General features: G+C 37.0%; 1 protein-coding gene across 1 annotated transcript in view; it reads left to right on the forward strand.

The window, feature by feature from the left end:
- The window catches only part of LRRC7 (leucine rich repeat containing 7), a 193,024-nt gene that overhangs the window by 85,863 nt on the left and 79,892 nt on the right, over positions 1-27,269 (forward strand). Inside the window, exons 4-6 of the mRNA XM_067300514.1 lie at positions 98-176; positions 948-1,037; positions 2,205-2,261. Of these exons, the coding sequence (XP_067156615.1) occupies positions 98-176; positions 948-1,037; positions 2,205-2,261 (226 nt within the window). The remainder of the gene's footprint in view (positions 1-97; positions 177-947; positions 1,038-2,204; positions 2,262-27,269) is intronic.

The following is a 27,269-nucleotide window of genomic DNA, read 5'->3' on the forward strand; positions in this document are numbered from 1 at the left end:
CAGTGAAAAACACATTTATGTGGAACTCATTTATGAAGAAAACGAGCTGAACAGTTTTTCATGTTTGTATAATGCTTCTTCCAATATTTTTTTTTAGGAATTCAAGATTTTCCAGAAAATATTAAATGTTGTAAGTGTTTAACAATTGTTGAAGCCAGTGTCAATCCAGTCTCTAAGTGAGTATCAATAGCTTGGGCTTGTATATTGCAAGTTCAGAAAATTTGTGCAAAGTGAACTAAAATTTAAAGGCACAATGTCAACTTCATTTGCCAGGTTAACCCAAACTAATTTTTAGTTGTTTGAAATCCAAAAGTAATAAGGATGACATTTTTCTAGGTTGATGTGTCTATAAAAAGATCTCTTACTACGCAACAGATGTAGTGTCTCTCCACACAGTAAAGGAAACTTTGGCAAAGCAGTCCATGTAATGCAGACTTTTAAACACAGGGGGTTGGCGCTTTATGCACAGGGGGACGTATATGGGAAGTGAGCCATGCTGTGTCCTCATTTATCCTAATCTCTTGGTTAGGATCTTGACAATCGTTTTTCCTGCCAAAAACTTGGAATAATAGTCACAGAAAATCTGTGTTGTAATGCTGTGATTTACAAAATGGAGTGAAGGGGATGAAAGTATGAAACTTTCCTATTTCAGTTAAAGAAAAAAAAAAAAGACAAAACAAAACCAACTATGCTAAAAAGCCTCAACTTGGAGGGGAGAAAAAGCTGATGTAGCTTGAATGTACCAGGAGTTTGAATTTCGTCAGATGATGACAATGTGGAAGAGATGAGAACAGACAAAAATTTTGCCTATAAGTAAATTCATCTTGATTAGTTGAGTAGAAAAAGAAGGTGAGAGAGAGAGAGTCATCTTTCTCTCTATAAATATACATTGTTGTTATTTCCATAGCAACTTCAGTGCCAGGATTAAGCTTTTAACTATTTTTTAGGCTACCAGATGGCTTCACACAACTTGTAAACTTGACCCAGCTCTATCTAAATGATGCCTTTCTGGAGTTTCTTCCAGCTAACTTTGGAAGGTAAGAATTAGTCATGAAAATGCATTACTGTTTCATGCAAACCCAGTTTAGTTTTAAAGGACTGTTTAAAAGCTGCATTCATTAAAAAAAAAAAAAATACTAGAAGGTAAGGTTTTGCCTCTTTAGCCCTATTTGATGAATGATTGTTGTTAGAATTTCATGTCAGCAAGAATTTTATGATGAAGTGATGCAGTTTGGTGGTTTAGGGAAAAGGTGGAAAGAAATAGAAATTAGAGAAGAGGCCTGTCCTTGATCAAATGTGCTATTAAATTGTGGCAAGGGCAGAAAATAACAATATGGTCTATGTCTATAGAAAAATGAACAGAAAAAAAAAAAGCACTGTGAGTCAGAAAGGAGGATGAGAAATGACTGAGTGTAGTGGAGTAACCAAAGCAAAAATAAGAAAGCAAGAACAAGAGAGAAGTTTTGCAAAAGACAGTAGAGCAGACAGATGTGGAACGAGATTGTCATGTTCATGTTTCACAGGTTTCCAGCATTAACATACAGACATTGCACTTGTTGCTCGCTAGCCTGTATGTGTGTCCCCCTTCCTACCCATTATTCAGCTTCACAAAATTTATTGTTGTGGCTTAAATAATATTGCCAATTAGTGTTTGCACAATGATACTGAAATGTGAAGTGCTGTTGTATACAGGTTCTAGTTCATACAAGCATTTAAGCATATGTTCAACTTCTGCTTAAAATACATTAAATTTGATGGAGATCTGTTCTCTAGCATTGGTCTGCCTGTGTGGAGCTGCAGAAGTCAAGACTCAAAAAAATGCCAAAAGAAGTTGTGAACTGTACAACAGTTGCTTTTTACCCTTTAACAGATCTGGAAATGTTTGAGATAAGTTAATTTATGATGTTTGCCTTGTTTGAATTGCCTAGAAAAATAGCTTAGTGTTATTTTGAAAAACTGATATATGTCGTTGTTCTTCAGAGGAATCCAGAGAAGAACATAAAAACAATATAATGCAAATATGAATCTATTTGGTTCTGAACAGATTTTGTATTATATTCAGACCAACAACATCTGGGTATCTCATTATTGTGCATTAAGCAGTCTCTTTTTTTGTTGAAATAAGTAGTTTCAAATCATTCTTATGAATTCCTGAACTAATTCTTTGATTGGGCTAATTATTTTCTTTAATACACTATTTCTAGACTTGTCAAATTGAGAATCTTGGAGTTAAGAGAAAATCACTTGAAAACTCTACCAAAGTAAGTGATGGAATATTTTCATAACTCCTTTCACATGAAATTTCCAAAAGTGCAAAGTATTTTCATTGGTAGCAATGCAGCTGTGTTAGTTTTGTTAAGAGTTACTTTTTCAACTGTTTAAAGAAATTATAGTGAGAAGCGTTTTTTGGAAAAACACAAGCATATAAAATATAAAGGGAAGTGGATATTGGTAAGCAGCAGACTATAACTCAACATCCAAAATCTATAATGTAACATTTATTAAAATGACATATAAACAAAATATGAGATATCCCTGGTTAGTGATGATGTAACAGTATTTTTCTCATCCAGAAGTAATTAATTTATTAAAAACATATTCATTGTGACCTCAGTAGACTATCTCACCGTATGATCTGTACAGATGTTAATTGCATTTGTTTATTCACAGTACAATTTAGAAATTTGCATTGTCAGAATATTGAAGAAATGTCCAATTTGGTATTATTTCTTGGTACCATTTACAAAAAAAAAAAAGTATTTCTGTGGGGATTACTATGAGTTGACCTGCATTTAAATGGTATTTTAAAAAGAAGCAGTAAAGAAAAGGAAAAATAAGAATACACATTCCATAATAAAAACAGCAAATAGCACTGCAAAATCAAGAAATAAGTTTTTGTATTCAGACCAATGTTATATAAATGTTTTCTGTGACAAGAATCCTTAGCAATCAAATGATATCCATGGATATTGGGATTGTTATAAATGGGGAGTGTATGGCCTCGTTATAAGTGAGATTTATTATGGTGGCATTAGACTATTTATGAAACCTTGCTAATACTGAATTGCATATTACTTAGATCATTTGAAAAAAGGGCACCCTTTTTCCTAAGCACGTATTTATCAAAATATCCTGTGTAGGCATTTTGCCTATATGATACAGGGACATTTTCACTGCTTCCTGTGGGCGTTTACCTAAAGGTAAAGCTTATTTTATTAAAGAAAAGGTATTTGTCATGCAATATTCATAGTTTCAGTGGAACATGTGCTTTTTTGTATAAACTTACTATTTCCTCTGTTCTGAATTTTATTTACTTTTTAGAAAAGCAAAAACAAATTCTAGTCAGCTACAAAGACCTATATCTGCATTTAAATGAGACCCGTTCAGTAGAGCAAACTTGTAGCCTTTGAAGTCTTTATCATCTGAAAGACTATATGGTACAGTATAGATATGTTATCTAGACCCCCTCGCACACACCAGTCCCTCTAGAAGGCAACGGAGCAGTCTCGTCTCAGTGGGCGAGACCGGGGTGTCAGTGCTTCCTTTCAACATGGGTAGAATCCCTTATCCTTGTGTTCCTCTGTGCCAGTGGCAAACCCATGCAACATGCGGCAGTTCACCCTGCACGGTAGGAATATCTATGGATTTCTCATTCCTCACCACAGATCCCGGTTACATAATTTACGCAGTTACAAATACTGAAACATGTTGCGCTGTTGTTGCGCACAGAAGGTGCTTGTCAGAGTCAATGGTGATGTGTGTGTGCTGGGACGGGGTCAGCAGATTTCCACGAGGGAATTCTGATCATACGGAATATTTTCATATTTCTGGTCTAATTCCAATGCTACTTAAGGTGGTAAATGATTTGTCGTTCGCTTCAGTGGCAGCAGGATTGGGCAGGGTTGTTTGACATCATTATTAATAGAAATGATTTCTCTTCTTTTTTTTTTCTTTTTTTTCTCCTTTCTTTTTTTTTTTTACTTCTGTGATACCTGTGTTTGCCAAGTGTTTTTGGTGTTTACCAAACATCAGATGGTGTTTGCCAGGCAAATTTTGTCCTTTCAAGTTTGGCAAATGTTTGGAAGATTCCTACTGAAGTGTAGTTGCTTTTGTTCTCAATAGCACTGTATTTGTTAAGGTGGTTGAATGTGTTTTTTTCCCACTGTATAATTTTTAAAGTGAGAAAATTCTTTCATCCCTGTAACCAAGGGAAGCATTATTCAAAGTTATGTTTGTTGTCAGCTCTTCGCTATGGCAGAAGGCTTTGCTATATAGTACTGAGATGAATTAGAAATAAAAGTATTTGCTTGTGCAAATGCTCTGAAAATTGATAGATAAAAGGCACAGCTGCATTCTGAAATAAAGTAAAAGTACAAGAAAGTAAGTTGACAGCCAGCCATTTTTGCATCAACTGGGACAAAAAAGGGAGATCCATGCTTTTGTGGGCTCCTTTTTTGCCATAGAGCAGTTTTCTCTGCAGGCAAACAAACAAAATGCACAGTGCAATGGATGGACAGGCGTTAACACACACGATAAAGCATTAATTTAGGGGATATAAGTCCTGCTTCCTACTTAGGGTGAACTTGATTTCTTTTATATAAAAAATTACCTAGTAGTCTAAAGCAGCGGCTGTTTGCGTACGGGAGGGGAGAAGGTCAGGGCTGAGCGTGGGAGGCTGCGGGAGGAGAGTGGCGAGGGCCGGGGGATGCCGGCTCCGTCTGGCACCCGGCTTTACAGCAAGGCTGGACCGTTCCCTTTTCTCGAGCAGTAGGAGAAGCCAAATGGTGACACGAAAGCCATGCCTACAGTGAAGCAAGCTGCAGTTAGGAAAACAAACGCAGTAATATAAATTTGAATATATATTATAATCTAGTTGTAAAAAAGGTGATGTAGCTCTTTCAGACATGTACTTTCCTTCTTACCCTACAATTTATTTGCTTTATCATAAATAAGATAACCTGATTATGTTGGCACTTTGTCCAGTAGTTCTAATGTAAGAAAAGACATGCAAAGAAAAGCGAATAAATAATTTTATTTTAATAGGGGAATTGATTTTTATATGCTGCATGATCATTTTAAGTAACTTCTGCTAACTCTGTGCTATTACCATATTAAGTGCAATTTAAAAGTTGTTGACAGGAGTTATTAAAAAGAAGATCATATTCTCTCATCTGCTCCGTGCTGTGCTCTGTGCATATATACATATATATGTATATAAAAATTTAAAGGAACTATTTAGCATTTTGGCATGAACATGTATTAAATGTGTTTTGTATTTACCATAGCTCTCTGTTTGCTCTGTATATCCACAGTAACTCGATGCCAAAGGTTCTAAAAGTACTTACAAAATGATCAAGTTAAGTAAACGTTAACAATAGTTTGCCGAAAGGTGACTTTCTAACCAAAACATAGATCTCCAAAATGCACCTATTTAATATAAGTTGCATTAAAAAATAAGAGCTTTTTGACTTTTAAATTTGTATTTTTAGATAATTTTATCTAAAATATGGGCAAAAATATCACTGTATTCCCAGACATTTCCCTGGTAGAAAATTAGTAATGCATTGTTCGTAAACTGTTTTGAAATTTTTTCTGCTCTGTTTCTGACAAGCGTACCAAACATTAAAGTAACCCCGTCTTGCTGCATCATACTGGGTAGATACGTACATTATTTTTCAAATGAAAATGTTGTGGGCTGTTCCTATTTTCTATTTGCAATACTTTCTCTTCAGAAAATAGTAGGCTGGCTGGTATTTTTAGTAATTGTTTATACTGAAAATGTATGTTTAGTCTATGGTTTCTCACAATATTGTTTTACGTAATCACTTATTTTCTGTTTCATATGGTTTGATTAAATATTATTCATATCCGTTGCCAGGAGCTTTTGAACATTTAGAAATATTTTGAAATCTTTGGCCAATATTGCAAATAATTTCTAATATTGTATTAATGCATTAATTTATGTGACAAAAATAGAAAAATCTCTTTTGTTCTCTTTAATTTCTGTTAAATGTTTTAGAGGATTTTTGAGATCCTGACCACACTTCTTATGTTTGAACAATGTTACCTGCTAGACCCCAAGGCTGCCTTTGGCTTGAAGAGCTAACCGAGATAACTTCTGATATTCTGTTTGGATAACAGTGCGCTTGATTTTTACTCACTGTAACAGCGTGTTGCATTACCGTGTAATGGATCGGGACGGTGTGGTACAGAGCACGGCTCCTCATAGCTCTTCAGCGTTCTGTTCCGTTAAACTACCTTTTTGAATATGTATGTGAAGCTAAAAGTGAGGCTTCCTAATTACTGGTGATGTTTTCAGGCATTTTGTACCCAAACTATAGTGATTAAAATCAGGAGAGTTTCCTGATAGCTTCAGTTGGTTTTGGATGAGGCTGTTTGTGCTTCAGTGTCTAATTATTCTGTGTTTGTGTAATTTCTCTGAGCAGAGATAGGTAATTCCCAGTTTACGTCCTGCTGAATAATGATGTAGTTCAATCTGGATGGGACGATGCGGGCAAACGGGCTGCCTAGGTAGGAACAACCTAGAAAATTCCTATGGAGAATGTCGGAAGAGTCCCGCAGGTCACACCAGGGGCCCTCAGGCCTGTTTGCAGCAGTGGCCTGGCAAGGTCTGGATAAGTTGGTGTCCTCTGTAAACCTTTTCCTCCTTGACATCCTTTTCTGTGTCATTTCCAAACACCCTAAGCAGCACGTGCCCTGCAGCCCAGAGCCTGACTGCTCTTGGCTGCTCCTCCATGAGGCTACATGCACTCAGTTAAAATGGATCATTTTTCCCATCTTTAACTATTCATTTATCCATGTGAGGACCTTTTCTCATCACATGGATGCCTAGTTTAAGAACTTTAAGTGAAGGATCTTTTCACACAGCTTTTGGAAATCAGAGTAGCCTCTCTGATATTGTCCAGATCTCTTGTACTCCCGACTCTTTTAGAAAACTCCGATAGATTTCTGAGTAATCACTTCTCCTCACGGAAACCCTGTTGGATTTTCCCAGTGTGTCATATTTGTCCACATTACCCCTTTTTCTGTTGTTCGGAAGTGATTCTATTAATTTATCTGGTAGAGATGTCAAAGTCACTGGTCTGTAGTTTCGTTCAAGTTTCATTCATTCCCCCAATTCATTCTCTGCGGTAAGCGTTTCAGCATGGTAGCCTTCCCAAACTGACTACAAATGTAGAAATTGAGTTTTCCTGCTGTGACCTTCTTTTCTCTGAGCATTCCTTTTATGCCTTTTCTGCAGCGTCTGATAGACTTCCTGCTCCTGAGGTGCTTGAAGAAAGATTTATTATTAGTTTTTATGCCTTTTATCAAACATTTCTGAAGATATTTTCTGGCCTTTTATATTTAACCATTTTTTTCTGTTTTCCTGCTTTGGACATATTTTCATCTTCTTGAAGGATGTCTTCTAAGTCTCCCATATTCTGTTCTTCAGCGATGTTGCCTTTGGACTTTCTCAAGCCCTTTTGACAGGTGGTATTATATTGTTTTAAGCCTGTGTATGTCCTTCGATTTTCTCCCAGCAGAGATTTAGCTTGCTTAGCTGATGGTGAGGACATCTCACTGTGATTATTTTCCTCTTCGACTGTCCAGAGCCTTCCTGAGAAAAGGCTGGGTCTACTAAACTCGGAGACCAGGCGTTCGTTATTCCTGAATGCCTCCTCACGCCGTGCGGGTCCGTTCCTCGCTGCGCGGTGCAGGAGGGGATGGACTGGCAGACCATTTGCTGCAGCACGTTACGGTCCCAGGACTGTTTGTCCATGTCACATCTTTACTGGCAGCGAAGCCCGTGCCGGTTGGTAGCTTTGGCGAGCACCCAGCAGGTGTAGAAAGCTGGCTGCTGGAGGACCCCAGTGCTGGAGCACTGCTGATGCCCGCGTGCAGTTGGGGCCGCTCTGCAATTGGGGTGTGTTACGCCCCGTTGCACAACCACCGTGGTTTCCCAGGAGGGAAACTGCAGAGAGAGCAGTGACACGCTGGAGTGTGCGCAGTGCGACTCCAAGTACAGATGACGCAATACGAATTCACACCAAAAAGAAATTGTCCTCAGTGCTAAATCATGAAGGTGGGTGCACCTAGTGAGCACCTCCACCTTTCCTTTGGCCATCTCAACAGGACGGGGTCTGGTTGTTTTTTAGAGTTGTTCAGTATTATCCCTGTAGGTTGTTCAGTATTATGTGCGTAGGTGTTGTCAGTGAACGTGTGGCATCTCCGGGTTCCTCTCGTCTGGAGAGAGCTCTGTCTCCTGGGCCGGGAGCTGCCTGCCTTGGGTGCACCCAGGGCCACATGATCCACCCATGTTTTATAGCTCTGTGCAAAATGCTTAGTATGGCTAGGTCTGGGTTTATGAGTTTGTTTCTAGACAGTCTGAACCGTATGCTGTGGTTTTCAAGTATATCTGGCTGCTTCTCTGACAGAATATCGTTTTTATGCTTTTTTGCTTATTTATGGAAATTCTTTTAATGAATATTCCTCCAAAATTACTTAGTTACATTACCTTTGGTTAACTGAAAACCAGATGTTTTCCAATAAAAGCATGATGTTTAAAAACAATAAATCTTGAAGTACATTGGTTTAATATTCTGTTCTGTCAGTGCTATAAAAAGCTGTGATCACAGGTGTGTTTTTTGTTTTGTGTCTATTGAAACAGAAAACATTCCACTTAGAGTTTTTCTCCAATTTATAAGAAATAATACACAATTGAAATGTGTAGCTCATTTAAAGGTATCAAAGCATATATGCATATATACATACATACATATATAGATACATGCACACACACACGAGTATATATTTACATATATATGGTTAGTGAAGAGGTGTAGCATCACACCCCATTGCTGGAGGCGCTGTGTCCGACCCAGCTCACGCTGATACGCCAGTCAGCGTTATACCTCCCTGTAAAATGATCTGTTCGCTCCCTCGTTGGTTTGGAGGCACCCACGTGCGGCGGGCAGCGGTAGCTGGGGTGAGTGCTCGTGCTGTTCCCAGGCACCGGGAGGGGATGCCGGCGCGCGCCCCTCTCCTCCCCAGCAGCGCCTCTGCCTGGCGCCTGGCTGCCCTTGGGATCTAGCGTTCCTGCCTGCGCTGCTCTTGTTCCCCAAACTCTCACAAGCATAAAACTAAAGAGCAGAGAGGAGGAATGTTACTGAGAGCACACCAACTTAACAAATATATTTTGATATTTTAAAATCATAATAGTGATTTTAAAATCATAATAGTGATTTTAAAATCATAATAGTGAACCAGAAGTTACTGTTTTTCCTGATCAATGTTACATATGAGTTATGTATGATAAATGTTAGGTATGAACATGGTTGTGTGTGCATAACTTGGAGACTGTGAAATACGTGCTCACATTACTGTTTCAGGACTCCCACTGGTTCCAGATAAACGGCTTTCACACCACCGTTACCCTCTTCTCCGTACGGCTTTGTCTCACCTCTGATACAGACAAATTGGACTGCTGTTTTCCTGTCTGATTGCACACTGAGGCCTTTTATTACCTAGTGGTTAAATAATTATTAGGCTAATAATGTGTGTTGATGTTTTTGAAGCCATTTACCAAACACTTTTTGTGTTAGAACTGCATTCTCCAAGGCCTGTACGTCATTCTAAGGTTGCCCTTTTATGAATGGCTGTAAATATTGGACATTCCTTGGAGAAACACAAAATGATCTGACAGTGGCTGTCTGAATTGTATGATTAATCCAAGCTGTCTGATGCACAGGATATTTAATAATTTCCTTGGAGGAATTATGTAAATGATATAAACTACCTCTATGTTTTTCCACTATTTGAGACATGGAATTTACTGAATGTGTCTGACTTTCAGGTTCTAAGAACTTCTATTTGTGTTAATATATATTGATATAGAAAGTACATCTTTCTTTAAAGAATCAGCTGTTTCTGCAAAGTTATTTCATGATATTTGAATGAAAGTTCGCAGCAGATGCAAATACTGAAGTCACGTTTGTGCTTCTTACACTGTAGACAGAACTTTTACATTATGGGGAGTCAACCCCATAATGTGCAGTCAACCTAGCAGTTTGATTTTTTCATTTCTGGCTGCAGTTCAAGGCTTGGTGCCCATTTTCTGGATGTTTAATTTTTAATAAATTTACTATTAGGGAGTAGATCTTCCAAATACAGATTGATATTCTCCCAAAATGAAAATCAGAAGTTTTTGTCTTCAAATTGGCCATAAATTCAGAGTATTGAATAGTATATGTTGTTATTGTCCTACCACCAAAGGGCACCTGGTTAAATTCTAGGGTTTTTTCCCTAGGTATTGCTTTCTTTGTAAGTGATAAGATAGCTATGTTAGGCAGTCTTCACATGAACACAGAATATATTTTCATGTCCATCTTGACTTTTCTCCAGGAGTTTGAGCACAGTCTGATATGTGGATTAGTAATAAAGGGTGCCAGTTACACCTTTCATCAAAGACCCATGCCCTTGCATTGGTGCTCGAAAGAAACAGGAGTCAGGTTGATGAAAAAACCTTCACAGGAGAGAAGAAGGAATCAGTACAGCCTAAAATATTTGGTAGCATAATTACACCAGCGTATGTGGAAAGCAGAGATATGTAGAGGCTATATATAACAATTCATTTACATATGTAAATACACCAACATGTATACGCACCCCCCCCCCACACACACACACACATGTAGTTCTGTGGCTTCCACAACACCTGAGCTGAATTCCACTGTGAGTTCGTGCACTGGTGCGAGCGCTGGTGCCATCGCATTGTCAACCAGTTCATCGACTGGGAACTAACCCAGCAAAAACAAGACAGAAAAGGAGCAGTGGCAGGGTGGCAGCTTGAGCGTCAGTGTTAGAATGGAAGTGATGCTGGGGGATGTGCAGCATATCAGAGGCGAAAAGGGAAGTCAGGGTGGGACGAGGATCAAAGTTTAGACTATACTGGCTGCTGAGTACTTCCACCCTGTGCAAAACGTGATTCCTGGTATGAGAGTGCAATGGAAATGGTATCAGGTATTTTATGTATTTATGTATTTATATATTCCTTGTATCAGGCTGCCCTGATACCAGGATTTAGGGTTGGATTAATTTGTGGGCTAGCTTGCCTAGACTGGACTATTCTTAGGGATGGAAAGTGAGAGTGCACTTTTCCTAGGGTGGCCTGATACCATGAATAAGTATATTTCTTTGAGGTATCCCTAAATCTAAATTTGTAAGTTTCCTAATTTTTTTGGCCGAGGGTTTTAGGAACAGTCACACAAACAAAAAATCCAGCGATGGTCCCCCCCCCCCCTCACTAATTATTCACCACTTTGCTTGTTGTGTGCTGAGGATCTGGGCTGAGTCAGGACAGTGCAAAGTTATTACACTAATGAAGTAAAGCTCTACTAGTTCTTCAGACACAGCTTAGCTGGAAATGAATCATCTGAGCACATTTCAGATGTAACAATAAAGGCTTTTCATTCATCACATTTAAGCAAGGTCTGGTTACTACTCCTTTGGAGGCTCGTTAATTTGCATTGAATTTTGTATTTTCTGAGATTAAACTCAGCATGAATATTCATTGTTCTTCATAGCAACAAATGTCAGCAGACCTGTCACTTCTAAACTGAACGTTTTGGGACATTAATCTCCTGTTGAATTCTTGAGAGGAATCGAGAGTATTTCATATCTCAAGAAAGAATCTGGAAACTGTATCCCTGCTGTTGCTGCACCAAGCAATCAGGAAGCCTGCCTATATTTTTTCAAAAATCTTTGAGTAAATTAAAGATAAAGTAGTTAGTATGATCCTTGCTCTTAGAGCTGCTTGAGCTGAGGAAAACACCTTTTCAAGGATTCATGGGAATTCTTTAAATAGAGATTGGTAAAACTGAAAAACTGTAGAAACTACATTTGTAAATAGTGAATCATTAGTGCTGAGAAACTGTAGGTGCTATTAATTTATGAAAAAATGCTTGTATTTCTTGTGCTCATCATAATGACTCACTTTCCCACATGAAGCTGTAACTTCTCATGTCGTCTTTCATTCTCTTGATAGTAGGTTTTACAACTATTGTTTTTTTTTAGTGCCATGCTTTTAGGAAATAATGTAAAATGGAGGCATTACTGAAGGGGTGGGTCTGTGGCAGCTAATGTTAGAGAAAAACAGAACTTCTCTCTGTCTTTAGCTACTACTCAGAATTAATTTGCTTTGTGAAAAATACGAATTATAGATCAAATTCTGAAGTACGGCTTCTAAAACTGAAAGAACTAGGTAATTCTGAAGACTACAGCAATTAAAAACTGGGTGAAATTTGATAGTACAGTGTGCAAGGTCATGTACTGAGGGACTTATAAGAATTTGTGCTATAAAGTAGGGGTTCTTTGGAAATCATATTGGAGAAAAAGACTTGAGTGTATTAGTAGGGTGTAAAATGTCTGAGTCATCAGTATAATACAGCCATGACAAAGCCAAATGTTCTTTGTCACAGTATTTTCTCTAGAGATAAGGAAGTGTTTGTGACATTGTATAACGAATGAGGGAGACTTTAATAGCTGTGTAGTTCTGATAATTAGATTTATTGAGAAAGGAAGAAAAGTTCCAAATGAAACAAGGGTAAGGAAGATCTAAAGATGGTCCTAATTTAACAGAAGATTAATAAATGCAGAATATATCGTATGAGAAGACCCTGAAAGTTACGGCTTATTTAATCTAAGAAAACGAAAGGCAAAGGCAGACATGATAGTGTTTGTACATATGCACATCATCAGGGCAGGCAACGTGGAAGAGAACTATCTCTTCTGTCTAGACAAAGGATGCTGTTGTGTGTGGTTGGCCCAGGAGCAGATGAGGGTGAGCTGGCCATGAGAGGCAGCAGTGAGAAGTTTCTGATGCATCAGAGCTGTCAGATTCTGCGCAGTGCTGGGAGTACTGTCTCTCCTCCTCTCATGCTCCCTCCTCCCCTTTTAAGATTGAAACATCACTTTGCGTTTTGCAGAAAGACAAAAGCAACACTTTTGGCTCGGGGATCTCTTCGTTACACACTAGGGGAGGTAGGAGGCCCAGGGAAGCGCTGGGGTGCTGGCCCCTGTCCCACACCGGCTGGAGGAACTGGCCCTGGGTGTGCGGACAGGCAGGGGCCAGCTTGGATGTGCGTTCGCTCTGCCCCCTCTGCCCCCTGTGGCGGTCGTTCCTCCTTCTGTCAGAAACGGGTAGTTTTCATCAGAAATTTATGGAAAGATAAACCTCAAGTGGTGCATACCACAGTCCTGGAGGTTTGAGCTGGCTACGTCAAATCTGCTTCCTGTGTAAGGCAAATTTGGATAATTGTTAAATAAACTGGCTGAAACCAGCTAAATGGTAAGTCTTTATCGCAAACGCTATAATTACATTGTAAGATTCTGTGTTGATCACCTCTTTGATATTTGTTTGAAGAAGTTTGCATGCGTTGTTTTATTGTGCTTTATTTGTTTTCAATCAGCACATTTCTGAAAGATTAATATTTATTTTATAATTATCTCTGTCCCCTTGGTTTGCAGTCCTTGTAGTTCAATCTTCCTGCATTGCCGAAATATTACATGTTTGTCAGCTCAAGTTAGGAAGTAAAACAACTTTAAAGATATGCTGATGTTAGGGGTTTTTTTTTCCTTGTGTTAAAATTAGTGTTTTTATATTGACGTGTTCTCAGTCTTAAAATGTAAACCAGTGTTTTTCATTCTTGACTGCACTGTTTTAGCTTTTGACTGTAATAAAATATAACTATGTGAAAATACAGACAATGTGTTTAAGCCACAAAGTCTTATTTCTGAGAATTGCTACTGATAAATATGTTTTCTGTTAAGAATCACGGCCTGCTTGAAAAATCATCGTAGGAAATATAATGTAAAGTAGGTAATTTTCTGTGTTTTCTATTTTCTCTCTTCAAATGTCTCAAGCTGTAATGAATCTCTGGGGTTTAACTGCCACTTTTTTACAACAGTACTTGTGTGCATTCTAGTTCTGCAAAAGCGCAGTTCTCAAAAAATTCCATAAATTATCTTATTTTGGGGTACTATTTTACTATCAGTGTTTTAATATCTTTCATGATAAAGGGCAATGGATCTGTTTGCTTCCAGCAATTTGAAAGCACAGAAGGTCAATACTATCCAAAAATTTCCATGAAAGACATTTCAAACAGGAATGGAAACAAGAAGGAACTATGTATTACGTTTTTCCTTCTGGGAAACAAATGAAAGTGTGAAACCAGTCTTTCTGTGATAAAAGTATCTGTTATGGCTTCTCAGTTAAAGATATATTACAACACAATGCTAAGGGGGAGCAGGAGTAAAATCCCATTTTTCCCTAGAAGAGTTCAGTCTTATGAAATTTCATAAAATGGATTTTTTTCTGTCCTTTAGATTTCTGGTGTACTTCTATTTTTTTCTATACATACAGTGTAAAAAATTGACACTTTTCTCTAACATCCTTTCTTTCTTTCTTTCCATTTCTTTTCCTCAAAATCTAGAGGTAGAACAGTAGAAAGTATTGTTCTATAAAGTGTGGGGGGAGGATATATGTTACTTTTTAAAAAATTCTGAACTTCAATTCTGTGTCTTTTTTTTTTTTTTTTTTTTTTTTTTTTTTAAACTACATTCAAAGTTGTATGAACCGGGGACTGTTATTTCTTTTATTATCTGGCCAATAACCTAGCTGTACCATAATTCTTTCACAACTGAAAAATAAGCCAGAACTTTAAAAGCTGCACTGCAAATGCCAAATTTTGGATTACTTTTCCAAACTACTGTGAGCTGCACCAATATGCCAACTATCCAAAACTACAAATGTCTAGCAAGCAAATTGGACAGAAACATTGAGCAAGACAAAGTGGTAGAAGTTGTCCTGTTGCAGCTGTGCTTATCATAAATACATATGTGTCAGAATTACTTGCAACTCTTATGCTGGTCATTTCTTAAAAGTAGTGAGACTGTGTTATAAGGGATCTCAAAGGATCAAGGTTTCTAAGCAGTATTATAAAAAGTATATAAAAAGCACATGGTATTTTGTTTTAAAACAATATTAATTATGAAGTAAGGCAGATTCTGCCTTGACAGAATGCATATAAAATAATAGTAGGTATTCTGCAGAGGTTAAAGTTTGCAAATCGGAAGTATCTAAACCTGTAGAGCGTTACAGCTCTTATGCCCGTCTGTAGTTAAGACTTTATTCCAAATTATGAAAATACGCAGAATCAGTTCTTGCGTAAATACATTGTATCTTTTGGAAGCTGCCATTCGTCTGTAAATAATCGTCTTAGTATAAAAACTGGCATATATCACTTTGAAGGATCTTTGGTGATTAATCAAAACACTGTTTGAAACACTGTCAGGTAAAGTTATTTTGTTCTTGTTCCCTATTTCAATACCACTTTGCTTTGACTTTGTAAGATAATTGCAAACATTTTTCAGTCTTTGCGGTGTTGGAAGACTGAAGATACAACCTTGCTTGTTTCTTTAGTTTTGTCTCAGCAGGAATGAGACAATAAAAGATTCAGAAAGATGTTCAGACATCTAAAACATGTCACAATCAGTTACCTTTTTTCAGATATGAAATTTGCTGAATAAAAATGGTAATTATTTCCACTATTCCTGAAGATGGAGTTGTAAAAAGCATTCTTGTGACTTAAGAACATTGGTCCTGTTGACGTCAATAACACTTTTATTCCCGAGTCCTTTACTACTTTTAAAATCCCAGTTTAGGAAGTAGATTTGGAAAAATTGTCTTAAGTGCGTTGAAGCTGAGAATCACGGAATGGTTGAAGTTGGAAGAGACTTTAGAGATCATCTAGTCTGACCCCCTGCCCCAGCAGGGTCACCTAGAGCCAGTTGACCAGGACCATGTCCGGTTGGGTTTGAATGTCGCCAAGGATGGAGATACCACAACCCCTCTGGGCAACCTGTTCCAGTGCTCAGTCACCCTTACAGTAAATCTGTCTACAAGCATTTAAATACAGGTTTAAAAGCTTAACTTTGGACTGCTATCTTTTGAAAAGCTCTTCTACTTTCCTCCTAATTTATTATAAAGGTATAAACTGCTTCCCACATTTTGAGGTTACAAATGTTTTCATCTTTGTGATGACCTGTTTTTTTAAAGTAACTCAGGTTGCATTTAATTATCATCTTCCAAAAGACTTAATACTTTGACAGTACATCAGTAAAACGTTGCCAGTATTTTAACAAGCAGCTACCACTAAATATCTCCCCATTAGGATGTTTAAACTAAATATATTGGCTGCTCAAGAAAGATGCAAGAAAATGTATTATATTGTTTTTCTATTTTTAGAGTTCTTTTCCAACATATATACTGGGTCAAACTTGTCAGAAATGGGGATGAAAAATTGCCCTAAGTGTTCTTGTCTAAAGTTAGTAATGCCAATTTTTCCCCGTATCTGCAGTAAGAGATGTTTAAGGAGAAGGTATAGCCAGAACTTTTTGTACTTCAGTGATCATATATCAATACTTCCGTTGTCATCTAGGACAATCCTGACATTACTTTAACTTATGAACTGCAATTAATGGTTCCTATAGGACAGTGTTCATGTTGTATGATTTTAATGTGTTAGATGGGTAAAGGACAGACATAGCAGAAGTTAGGGACTTGTGTGTAGGCCTCTTTCATACCCCAAGCATTTTTGTTTCTATTTATTTATTTTTAACATCCATCGAATAGGTCCAAAATCAATTTCTTTTTTCAAAAGAGTTTATATCTGACATGTAGGGTTGAAGTTTGGATAGACACTTCACAACAGAAAGTGGTAGGAGGGAGAACACTTGTAAACATAGATAATCACCTGAGTCCACCTTCCACTTATTTTGTTCTTAATTATAAGAGAGCCCTGAGCTCCTCCCAGAACAGTTCGGAGCTAAAGACCCAGGAGTTTATTCTGACTGTTATTAATGCGATCTAATTTGTTTACGTTCAGGATCTGTGCTCTGCTTTCTTGGGTATGGTTGGTTTATGACATGCAAGGAAATGGCTCAGTATACTCAGGACACCACCAGTCAGTATCCTTTTCATTTTACTTTAAAAAAAACCCCAAAAACAAAAAACGAAAAACAACCAAAAAAACCCTAACAAGTAAAAATACCTGCATGCAATTCAAACTTCAAGAGGCATTTCCCTAGAGAGATGACCACTGGAAGGCATTGAGAACAGGATGGGGTTTTTACCTGACGTGACCATCAGAGACCCTTCCTTTTCCAGCTGGAATAGGAGGCTCCTAGAAGCACGTTTCTCAACTGCAGTCCGGATGCAGTGTTGACGTGCAGGTAGCACACTCCCCCTCCGAGTGTCTGTACGTGCTGCACTGTGTGTGACTCTCTTTTCCTGCGTTACCTTTGAATAATGGTTAAACCAGTTGCTCTGGGGTAATGCGCTCCTGTCATTTAATAGGTTTTCAGATTAAGGTTTGATCATTCTGAGCTAAACACATGTAAAAGGGCATCTGTAATTGCTGCCCTCCTTAGTTGTATCAAAGCGTAGAACCTGTAGCTGCAGATGCTGTGAGCTGTGAAATGAAGCTGTGGTTGTTTCTGTCCCTCTACATGAGAGGGAAAAGTTGTCCCGTTGCCTGAGGTCTTGCAGTGCGCCCAAAGTTCACCAAAGGCAGCTCAGCAGATGGCACTTAATCTGTAATCAGCTTTGTGGAATGCGCAAGGAAACCTTGTGTTACCATTTCCCTCAAAACTTTAAAAATTCAGTGTACAGTGAGATGTTTTATTTATGTAATCTAACAGCAATTAGGAAAATTAAAAAAAATAGGCAAAACTCTTGACCACTTATGTTCTAACATGTATAAAGCAGGTGATTGACTATTACTTTTGGAAAACTGCAGAATGCATAAATCTGAATAAATTATAATGGTTATCATTTTATATTACAAATATATTCTTTGTAGCTGGTTAATGATTTTTGTTAGCTATTTTTTAATATTTGTACATATTTGTGAGCTATTTCTTCCTATTAAAATATATTTGTAGATGATATTTACCTGTTTTACCCAGTACTTGTTCCTTGTAGCCTGTCTTTTGGCACATATGGCTGTTCAATGCTTCTCCCTCTCAATGTCTCCAACAGACTTAAGTTCAATTAAAGCTCACAAGATTTGCACTGCAGCTTTGCTGCCCCTAATTGGCTTATGAAACAAATCTTGCACATATTTGCCATACTTCCTAATGGAATATAGCTGTAAGTTCTCTGATAGCTGAAAAAGAAAATTGCCCTTATGACCCTGCAGTTACTTCTTCTTCTTTTTTTTTTTTTTTTAAGCCGTATCTCTTAGATGGAAGTCCTACACTGGCTTAGTCTTTGACACTCATTCCCCAGAGTGTGAGGTACATCAGATGAGGTTAACTTGCTTGTGATGTTATCCCAGCTGGCAAGCAGCCGCTGCACCCCCAGAATTCCGAATAGTGTAGTAATGGAATTAACTTAAAGAGCCTGTTAGTAGAGATCTTCCAAATCTTAAAAATGGTACTGCTAGAGTTAAAACTCTCCTGGAGGTAAACTATGAAGAAGACATCAGCCACGCTTCTGAGAGGGAGCGTAACTATATGATGTGCATATTTTATATACAGATATTTCACTAGCAACAGCAGGAGTTCTGTTCTACTTTTTCCTCTGCTTGTGCACTCCTCGCCATCTGACTACTCCCATCCTTCTTCCTCAGTTAATACTCAGACTGCTATTGAATTTTGACATTTTTTCATCACAAATTCATCCACATCTTATCTCCATTTCATTTCTCTGGCTTTACCTTTGGAAATATTCCTAGTTTTCCATGTTCTCTTTAGGCCACATTTAAGTAGAAACAAGGATCAAAAGGACTGCTAAAGAAGAAGTTTAGTTTTGAGAGTAACATTCTTGGACTCTTGTTTTTTGTGTTAGCAGGTTCAGTTAACTTTTGCTCCCCAGCTCTTTGTTAATACCCTTTGCGCTTGGTTCATCCTGGTTAAGTATTCAGCACATTAATTTAGGCCTTCCTCCTGGTCTCTGCTAAAGTAAGTGGGAAAATGGGGCCAAAACTGCATTTTCAGTCTTCTATTCTAAAAATAGGCCTGAAACTTATGTTCATTCATTCCATGCAAAACTAGTATCTGATGATATAAAGCATATGCTGAATTATTTAGATTTGAATAATATATTTGTATATCCTGATGAAAGTTTATTTTTAGCCAACATTTAGGAATAGGAAACAGAGCCTGCCTCTCTGCCATCTTCAAGATGGTGAGAGTCAGAAGCCAAATATTACTGTCATTTTATATGTTTAATTAAAAAAATTTGCTAAAATTATTAAATTGTTAAATTTTACACTGTAAACACATATAATTTGTCAAATACACCATTTCCCAGATACCCCCTCTTTTAGGCAGAACCAGTGAGATGATCTTTGTTGCACTGATTGTTAAAGTCAATTTTGCTCTGTTTCAGTAGTTTTGAATTTAGATACTGTGATGGGTCCTGGGTTCATAACTGTTAGTGACAGTGTGTTTTCATAGAATATGGAGAGTTTTTTATTGTTATTATGTCACCTACGTTACACATATAGTAAGTGAAGATGATAATTGCCTCTTAGACCAAATGCAGACCTCATATAGCAAGATCATGGCTCTCAACAGCTATGTGTAGTTTGCTTGATGTGAATTTGGCACCAAGATTTAGTGACTGTTAGGATGTATTGACCCTGTGATTCTAATGCATCGAAGTCATTTCCCTCAAGGAATATTAGTTTTGAAATTCACTGACAAAAAACTGCATGGTGGTTGTTATTTGAATTTGGATGTTTTTAACCAGTTACACTTAGAAGTTTTGCAAACACGAATTTCATAGGTTCAAGTTTTTCATTGAAGGTAGCATTCTAAGATTGGTATGGGGTTCAGAAATGAACATTGCTTTCTGGAAAAGGGACAGTAGGTTAGTTAAGGTCATTTAATCCAGTAAGTGGGCACATGTTTGCTTGTATGTTCTGGAGGGCATTCCTCTGCATTTTTAATAAATGGATAACAAGAAGCAAAAAATACAAAATGTCAAGTGGTGGTTTTCAATTTTCTGTATTAAAGTAGGTAAAAGTAATGTACTGCTATCTACTAAGTGATTTGTGAGCAAAACGGGACACTTGAAGGTCATGCTGTGAATTGGTATATCAGAGATTATCTGGCTCCAACATTCAGGAAAATGACTGTCAGACACTGTACAGATAACTTCTTAAATATGACAAGGAAAATGTAAACGCTGTCAATAGCTATGTAACATGCTTTGCTGATCAGTGGTCCCATAAATGCAGTTGAATGATGAGTTTGGATGAGCATAGGCCCTGGGATAAGTTTAATTTTTAATGTTGATGGAAGAGACATCCAATGTCTTGGTTTCACCAAGAAATTTTGGCATTACCAAAATTCTGATCAAGCCACAAAGGGACTTTGCTGTAAGCGAGGGCTCAACTTGTACGTAAAGATACAGAGAAAGACTAATTTCCTAGTTTCACAGGTAATATGAGATAGGTGCAAATATACTAGTAAGATGAAAAGTGGCTGTAGGAGTCAGCAGTCCACCCTTGTTCATGTTTTTATTACATTTTGATGAAGCAGCCTGATTGAATCAGAAGAAACTGAAAGTTTCAGCTGCTTCATAACTTAATAACACCATGGGTGCAAAGGTGGTTAATGCTGGTCGGGGGAAGAGGGCTGCCAAATGACTCTTTAGCCTGCTTTAGCCACCTTTCTGGCTGCTGGAAGCTCAGAAGTACAACGTGCACCCTGTGTTTGTAGTCGCACACCTTGCACCATCACAGCCCGTTCTTGCTGTTGCAGAGGAGCAGCCCACAGCTGCGTGCTCTCCTGCCATGTCCCCTTCGTCATCCCGTTCTGACGGAGCAGCTGCTGCTGCAGAACGCAGCCTGCTCCCAGTGCTGTGAGCAAATAGCCCCCAAACAGGGATCTGTCAGGAGCGTCTGTTACGTGCCGTGGGGAATGTTCTGAGATAAGCTGCGCGCCAGCTAAGGCTGACTTTCATGTAATTTAGTCCAAAAAGTAGAAACATTTGTTAACCTTGTTTTTTATTATACAAAGCTATTTATCAGGAAGAAGGTGGAGGGATCCAGAAAGGGGGATGCAAACCAAGGAGAGAAAAAAGGAGGCTAAAAAAATATATATATATATATATATATTTTTTTTTAATTACAGAAATTTTATTCATGAAGTTTTGATATTGTCAGACGCTTTGCATTGGGTAATGAGAGTTACTGTGCACTCTATTTATGTATATAATCAGTTAAGCAGAAATGGATCTAAACTGAAATTTAGAATGCCCTTCCCTGATGACACTGAAAACTATGTTGGGAAAAAAATTCATGTATGAACAAGGGCCAAATTTGTGAAGTTTTCACCTTTCTATACAACCAGTTGAGTAAATCTTTCCGGTTATAGAGTGATTCATAACTGGCTCCTGAACTAAAAGAACAGTTTTAGAGATCTGATCTGTTTCTACCGTAAATAACGCTGATGGGAATTTAGGATCATATATTGAAGGCAATATTTTAAGTCAGTGGTGTTTTCTTGAAATCCTTACATTTTGCACAAAAACATTTTTTCCTGAAATGGAGTGTCCATGTGTTTTTATTCTGACTGAATCATGAGAAGAACTTGATTTCCAGTTTCTGTATGTAGGACTCTCTGTCTTTATGGTGCTTTTTATTTTAACCCCTTGATGAAGAATTAGATAAAATCGCACAAGACTTCAGTGCCATAGGTGAATTGGTTGTGTTTAGACACCTTCTGCACCAGCAGTTCCATCTTTTGGGCATTGAAATTGGTTTTTCTCATCTTAGCATTTGAAGATGAAGAGCGTGCCCTTGCCATCGCCTGAGAGTGTACAGTGGCACGAACAGCAGAGGATGTGGAGTCCGCAGATTTTCGGGCACCAGAAATGGCAGCTTCAGGAGCATCAGCACGAGTAGACTGTGTTGAGGTAGTTCTCCCAAACTATACTATGAAAGCAAACAATTCTGATACACAAAGGCTGATGGAGGCTGCCTCTTCTGTCCAGAATGTTGTGCCATTTGTTTAATCCCTGTTAGTGAGTTGGCTACTTTTTCCATATGCTTAAGGCCAGTGATGTTGGGCGCAGTCCTGCATTTTGCGTGTTTCTGCTTGCCCTGCAGCCGGGGCAACGGTGTGCCTTGCGGGCTGTCTGCTCCGAACTGCTGCTTGCATTAATAAGGAGACCTTATAAAAGTAGCAAAGAACGGCGCCACAACTACCTGAGAGTTTCTGGAGTTACTTAATCTTCAGAGACTTGTTTTAGGCATAATTCCATGGTCTCTGCTATATTCTCGGATTTGTGAGTTGATATCACAGACTGTAAAATTGTAAGTCCTTAAATATAATTAAAGTTGAAATGATCACTATTTTTGATAGTTAAAGTTGACATATATTATTATTCTATTATTATAGATATTTTATATGTTACATATTTCAGTCCATGTGTAACAATATTTTGTATCCTCAAAATTAATTTTTAATTAAGCATATTCTGTTATTTTGAAGCCTGGGTTCACTAGTTCATGAAAGATTAATTTATTCTTGCGATCCTTTGCTTTATGCACCACGTGTATTGTTTTATATTCTAGAAATGGTATACATTGTCTTGAGATTCATTTAAAACTAGTTCAGAGATTTTTGTGCAATCCATTAAGTGACGTATAGCTAAGCAGCTCTTTGTGATTGTAGCATTTAATGCTTTAGCCCTGTTTAAAACTTAATTACTCTGCAACAGGTAAATTATTAAGTATTAATTTTACAATGTAACTTCTAAACTGATTCATGAATGAATTTGAAGTTACGTTGTAAGGTTTAAAATAATAGAATTGGAGCAACCTCCTGGATGTCACATTATTAACAACTTTGAAATAAAGGTTGCTGTGTGCAACAAAAGTGTGAGAAAATATTGTTTTGAATTAATACAGCAGATATTTCCCAAAACAGCAACATAATTGCTTTTAGTTGTTTTTAATTTCTTTGGAAAATAGTGGTATCCATTTATCATAAACTGGTATGGAAATATAATTCTGTAATTGCTGCATAAGAAAGTAGAGTATGTAACCCATATAACTTTCCTCTGTCCTGTCTTGTAGAAGTATAACATACAAGACACAGGCACTACTTCGGTAGCAATATTATATTGCATCCACAATTGTATTTATCATTGCATAAATCTAAACATGTCTCTGATTTACTGCTTTTTACTCATGAATTTAGCTATCACAGATATTTCTGTCATTCATGAATACAATACTTAGTATGTGGAAAAATTCAGCTATGGTTAGAAATTTGTGATTGAAGGTTTCATAATCTATCAGAATTACTAACCAGGATTTTGATGACAATACCATGATTTCATCAAAATAATCTGTGGCGGTTGACTCATTTGTTTTTCCAGAACTGTAAAACCAAGGCATTTTCCTGTTTATTTAAAGTGTTTACAATGTGTAGGTAACCGTAGTCTGAAAAGGGCAACCAAAATGAAAAGCAGTAACGTGAGAAAGTTACGTTAGACAATATATGTGATTAGAGTAACTTATAATAAATACCACTGAAAATGTAAAATGTGAATTATAATTTATGGAGTGTGAATGTTATTAATACTGTTGTAAGCAATGTTGATTTTTCACCAACTGTTCAATAAACTCTCTAAGCTGGTTTAAACACATTTTTCATTTTTTGTGAACCAGTTTCCCTTATTGTGGGAAAAAAAACATATATATGTATATATGTGTGTGTGTGTGTGTGTGTGTCACACACACACACACACACACACACACACCCCTGATTCTGAACCTTCAGTGAAGTCTGTGGGAAAACTCACATTTACTTCAGTAGCCGAGTATCAAATCTCTGTGTAATTCTTGCAGTTACTTATGAATAGAAGAATAGGTCCAAATGTGATATGGATAAAGATTTATGGGAAAATTTTGGCTGCAAGTTTTATTATCACATTAATTAAATTACATTACATCATTTAAGCAATGAATATCTAACTGAGCATTACTCATAATTGCACCTTTCCTGTTCCACCTTTATACAATGACCTCACATAAAAAAAATACAATGAATCTTTTCATAAGAAAAATATAAGTGATTATAGGAAAGAGATAAAAATATCACAAGGTAATGGAAAATCTCAGACAATATTTCATTGGGTACATTTGGCAATGTGCTTTATCTTTTGATATAGTACCAGCTAACTGAAATTAATCCGCCTCCACACACGTTAGTTTCTGAAACTTTATTTGACTGCTTTTAGAAATTATGCAAAGCACTATGTAAAAGTTGTATTTAAAAAGTTGCCTTTTAAGATGAATTTACAGTAATGTACAACAAACCTTTTACATGTTTTGTCCAGAGGTAGTTAACGGTACGAAATAAAGAAGTTTTAGCTTTTTCTTTCTTTCTTTTTTTTTTTTTGCACAGAACAAACTTGGTTGTAACTTAAAATTACCAATCATTTCATCTTTAAAATGTTTCAGAGTTTCACATTTCAAAATATTTAATTTCTGTATGTCTAAACAGAAAGTAAGTATATATGTAAATAACAGAGAAATATTGTTGTTTGGTTTCCAGTCCCAAGTTAGCAGGTAGTTCCTCAGTTTTGTGGGTGTTTTTGCTTGGAGCATGTTGTTTATATGGGCATGGGGAAATTTAATACTAGAAGTTTTCAGTAACTTTAAGATAAAGATCTTTGTGCTAGAACTGCCTATTAAAAATATGTCACATTTTCTGCTATTACTTGTAAAGACATTGTACTAAGTAATGATTGCGAGTGTGTATATAGTTGTTATAACTGAAAAATTTGTAACATTGCAAGTGTAAATAACTGTGAAGTTGTAGTGCTCACTTAGCATGTTGAAATACGTTTCCTGGGCTATCAAACCTTTGTATGATGCTCATGAGTGAAGCCTGCAGTCAGGATTTATTGAAAGAACTCTTGTAATGTGTCAAATGCCTTTGACAACCTTGTTGCTCAGGCTGAGAGTGTGCGCGCTGCTAGGCTGCTAGTCTTCAAACGGGTCAAATTTATTTATTTTAAGCAAAAATATTTCAATTTCCAAACAGCAGTTGGTAAATTATGGACAAGCAAGTGTAAGCACTTTTCAGTCCAATCTGGCAAAAGCTTACTGCCATGGATAGCACACATTAGTGTAAAGAATTCTCGTAAAATTAATGATATTCTGTATGGTAATAAGACTGTCCTTAGTAATCAAGTGTTTGCAGTCATGAATGTAACTAATTACACCATTAAGTTCAATTAATTTAAAAATTTGTATCTAAATAGGCATAAGTTTAAACTAGATTAACAATCAGAACGCAGTGGGGAAAGTTTTCTAATACATATAAACTTTTATTGTTAGGAGGGGCGAGTTAGATCAGACAAACTTTTTCAGGATTTATGCATAATTTAAAGAGAAAAGGAGTATAAATGAACTGAGTATGTTAGTTACTAAACTACTAAACTTAGCTTTTGTCTGCGTTTGTAAAATTTAAGTTAGATTTTGCAAGAAATTTCCATAGAGGAGTACAACAATGTTAGAGGACTGGGTTATTTAAAACATTTTTAGCTAGAATTTTAGTGGAGAATATAATGTAAGACGGACTCCTTTGGGGGAAAGGGTGCAAAACACTCGCCTTGTCCAGGTGACTTCGTTGCCCTTCCTCAGCGTCCTGGTGTGCTGTGCGAGGGAAAGGCTTTTGGCTTCTCGAATGCCTTCAGCCCTCCACCTACTCTTGCATACTGAAGGCTTACTACTGAAAAATCCAAAATATATATTCATTATTCCTTCTGGTTTTATATTAGCAATAATTGGAAGTAAATAATATTATAAGAATTAAAATGCATTAAGAAGCAGATTAGGAGTTAAGAAGCATGAATCAAGGTTTATAATATTGACGAAAAAAGCAGATCTGTATATAATATATATTAAAAAAAAAACCCCTTTCTATATAAGAATGTGTGCTAAGCCTTGACTGATCATAGCTATATTCATTGTTATTAAACTGTTGTTGCAGAACAGTGTCTGATTTAACTCTTCTGTGCTATAGGCTTAAACTACAACATATTTTTCTATTTTTTAGCTTGTAGTTAGCACTTTGTTACTTTAATTTAATTTTAATTTAGGTGGTAACCCCGTCAAAGTTGTGTGCGCAGCTGCCACCTGTTTTAGCAAACAAGCAAAAAGTGTCTCTCACTTTCCTGTCTAAAAGCTCTTTCATGAAGATTGATCAAATAGGTTGGAAAATATATTGGAAAAGAGAAAATATATTGGAAAAGAGACATGCAATAGCTGTGGGACAGGAAAAAGAAGCATAAAAAAACTATGTAGAACAGTGAACTCGAGTGAGTATGAAATAGGTGAGCTGTCAGAAGGCATTAAAAAAAAGTTATTTTGAATTCATCTGTATTAGGGGGGCTGGCAGTGTCAAACAAAAAATGATTCTGAAAGTAAACCGTGCCTGTTCCTGAGTGTTTCCAAAATGCTCAACAGAAGTAACCTATTTGCTCAGAGACTTCACAGGAAACTGAGACTGTATAAAATTGGACAAAAAACAATAATGAACCAGTAGAAGAACATTTCAGAAAACCGTAAAGATAAACCCACAGTAACGCAGAAAGCACTGAAGAATTCAGTGTTGTAGGTACGTGTCCTGCCGTGATGTTACCAGTACTATAAAAGTGTTCAAACTTGAATTTTGAAGGTCTTTAGGATTTGGCATGGCACTTTGCAGAACTGTTGTGTAAATGAATGGGTATTTATTATATTATCTATCTTAAATTTTCTGCATTTGAAAGTACTGCAGTTCATGTTATGTGAAAGATAATGACCTATTTATGAAAGACACCCGGTTCTGTCAAAGGGGATTACTCGTTTTGTGCAGGGGTGAACTATTTGCCTGAGAGACCTGGGCATATTTAGCAACTCTTCTCTACAGAACATTAATTTCTGTAGTTTACAGAAGCATATCTGTTACCTGATCTTAATTTATGACCCTACTGTTCATTCCTTGAAGTTATACTGAAAGGTGAAGAAAGTAAGTAGGTTATTCAAAGTACCTGTTTAATTAAAGAAAAGATATAAAGTATACACGTTCTTAAACTTGAGAGCCAAATATTTGTTTACCTACATACTTTTTGATTTTTGAGTTAGCTCCTTGATCTCTAGCAAGAAATACTTCAGTCTGCTACTGAAGAACTGCAATTG

The sequence above is a fragment of the Apteryx mantelli genome, chromosome 8 (assembly GCF_036417845.1).
Source record: "Apteryx mantelli isolate bAptMan1 chromosome 8, bAptMan1.hap1, whole genome shotgun sequence".
NCBI lineage: Eukaryota > Metazoa > Chordata > Aves > Apterygiformes > Apterygidae > Apteryx > Apteryx mantelli.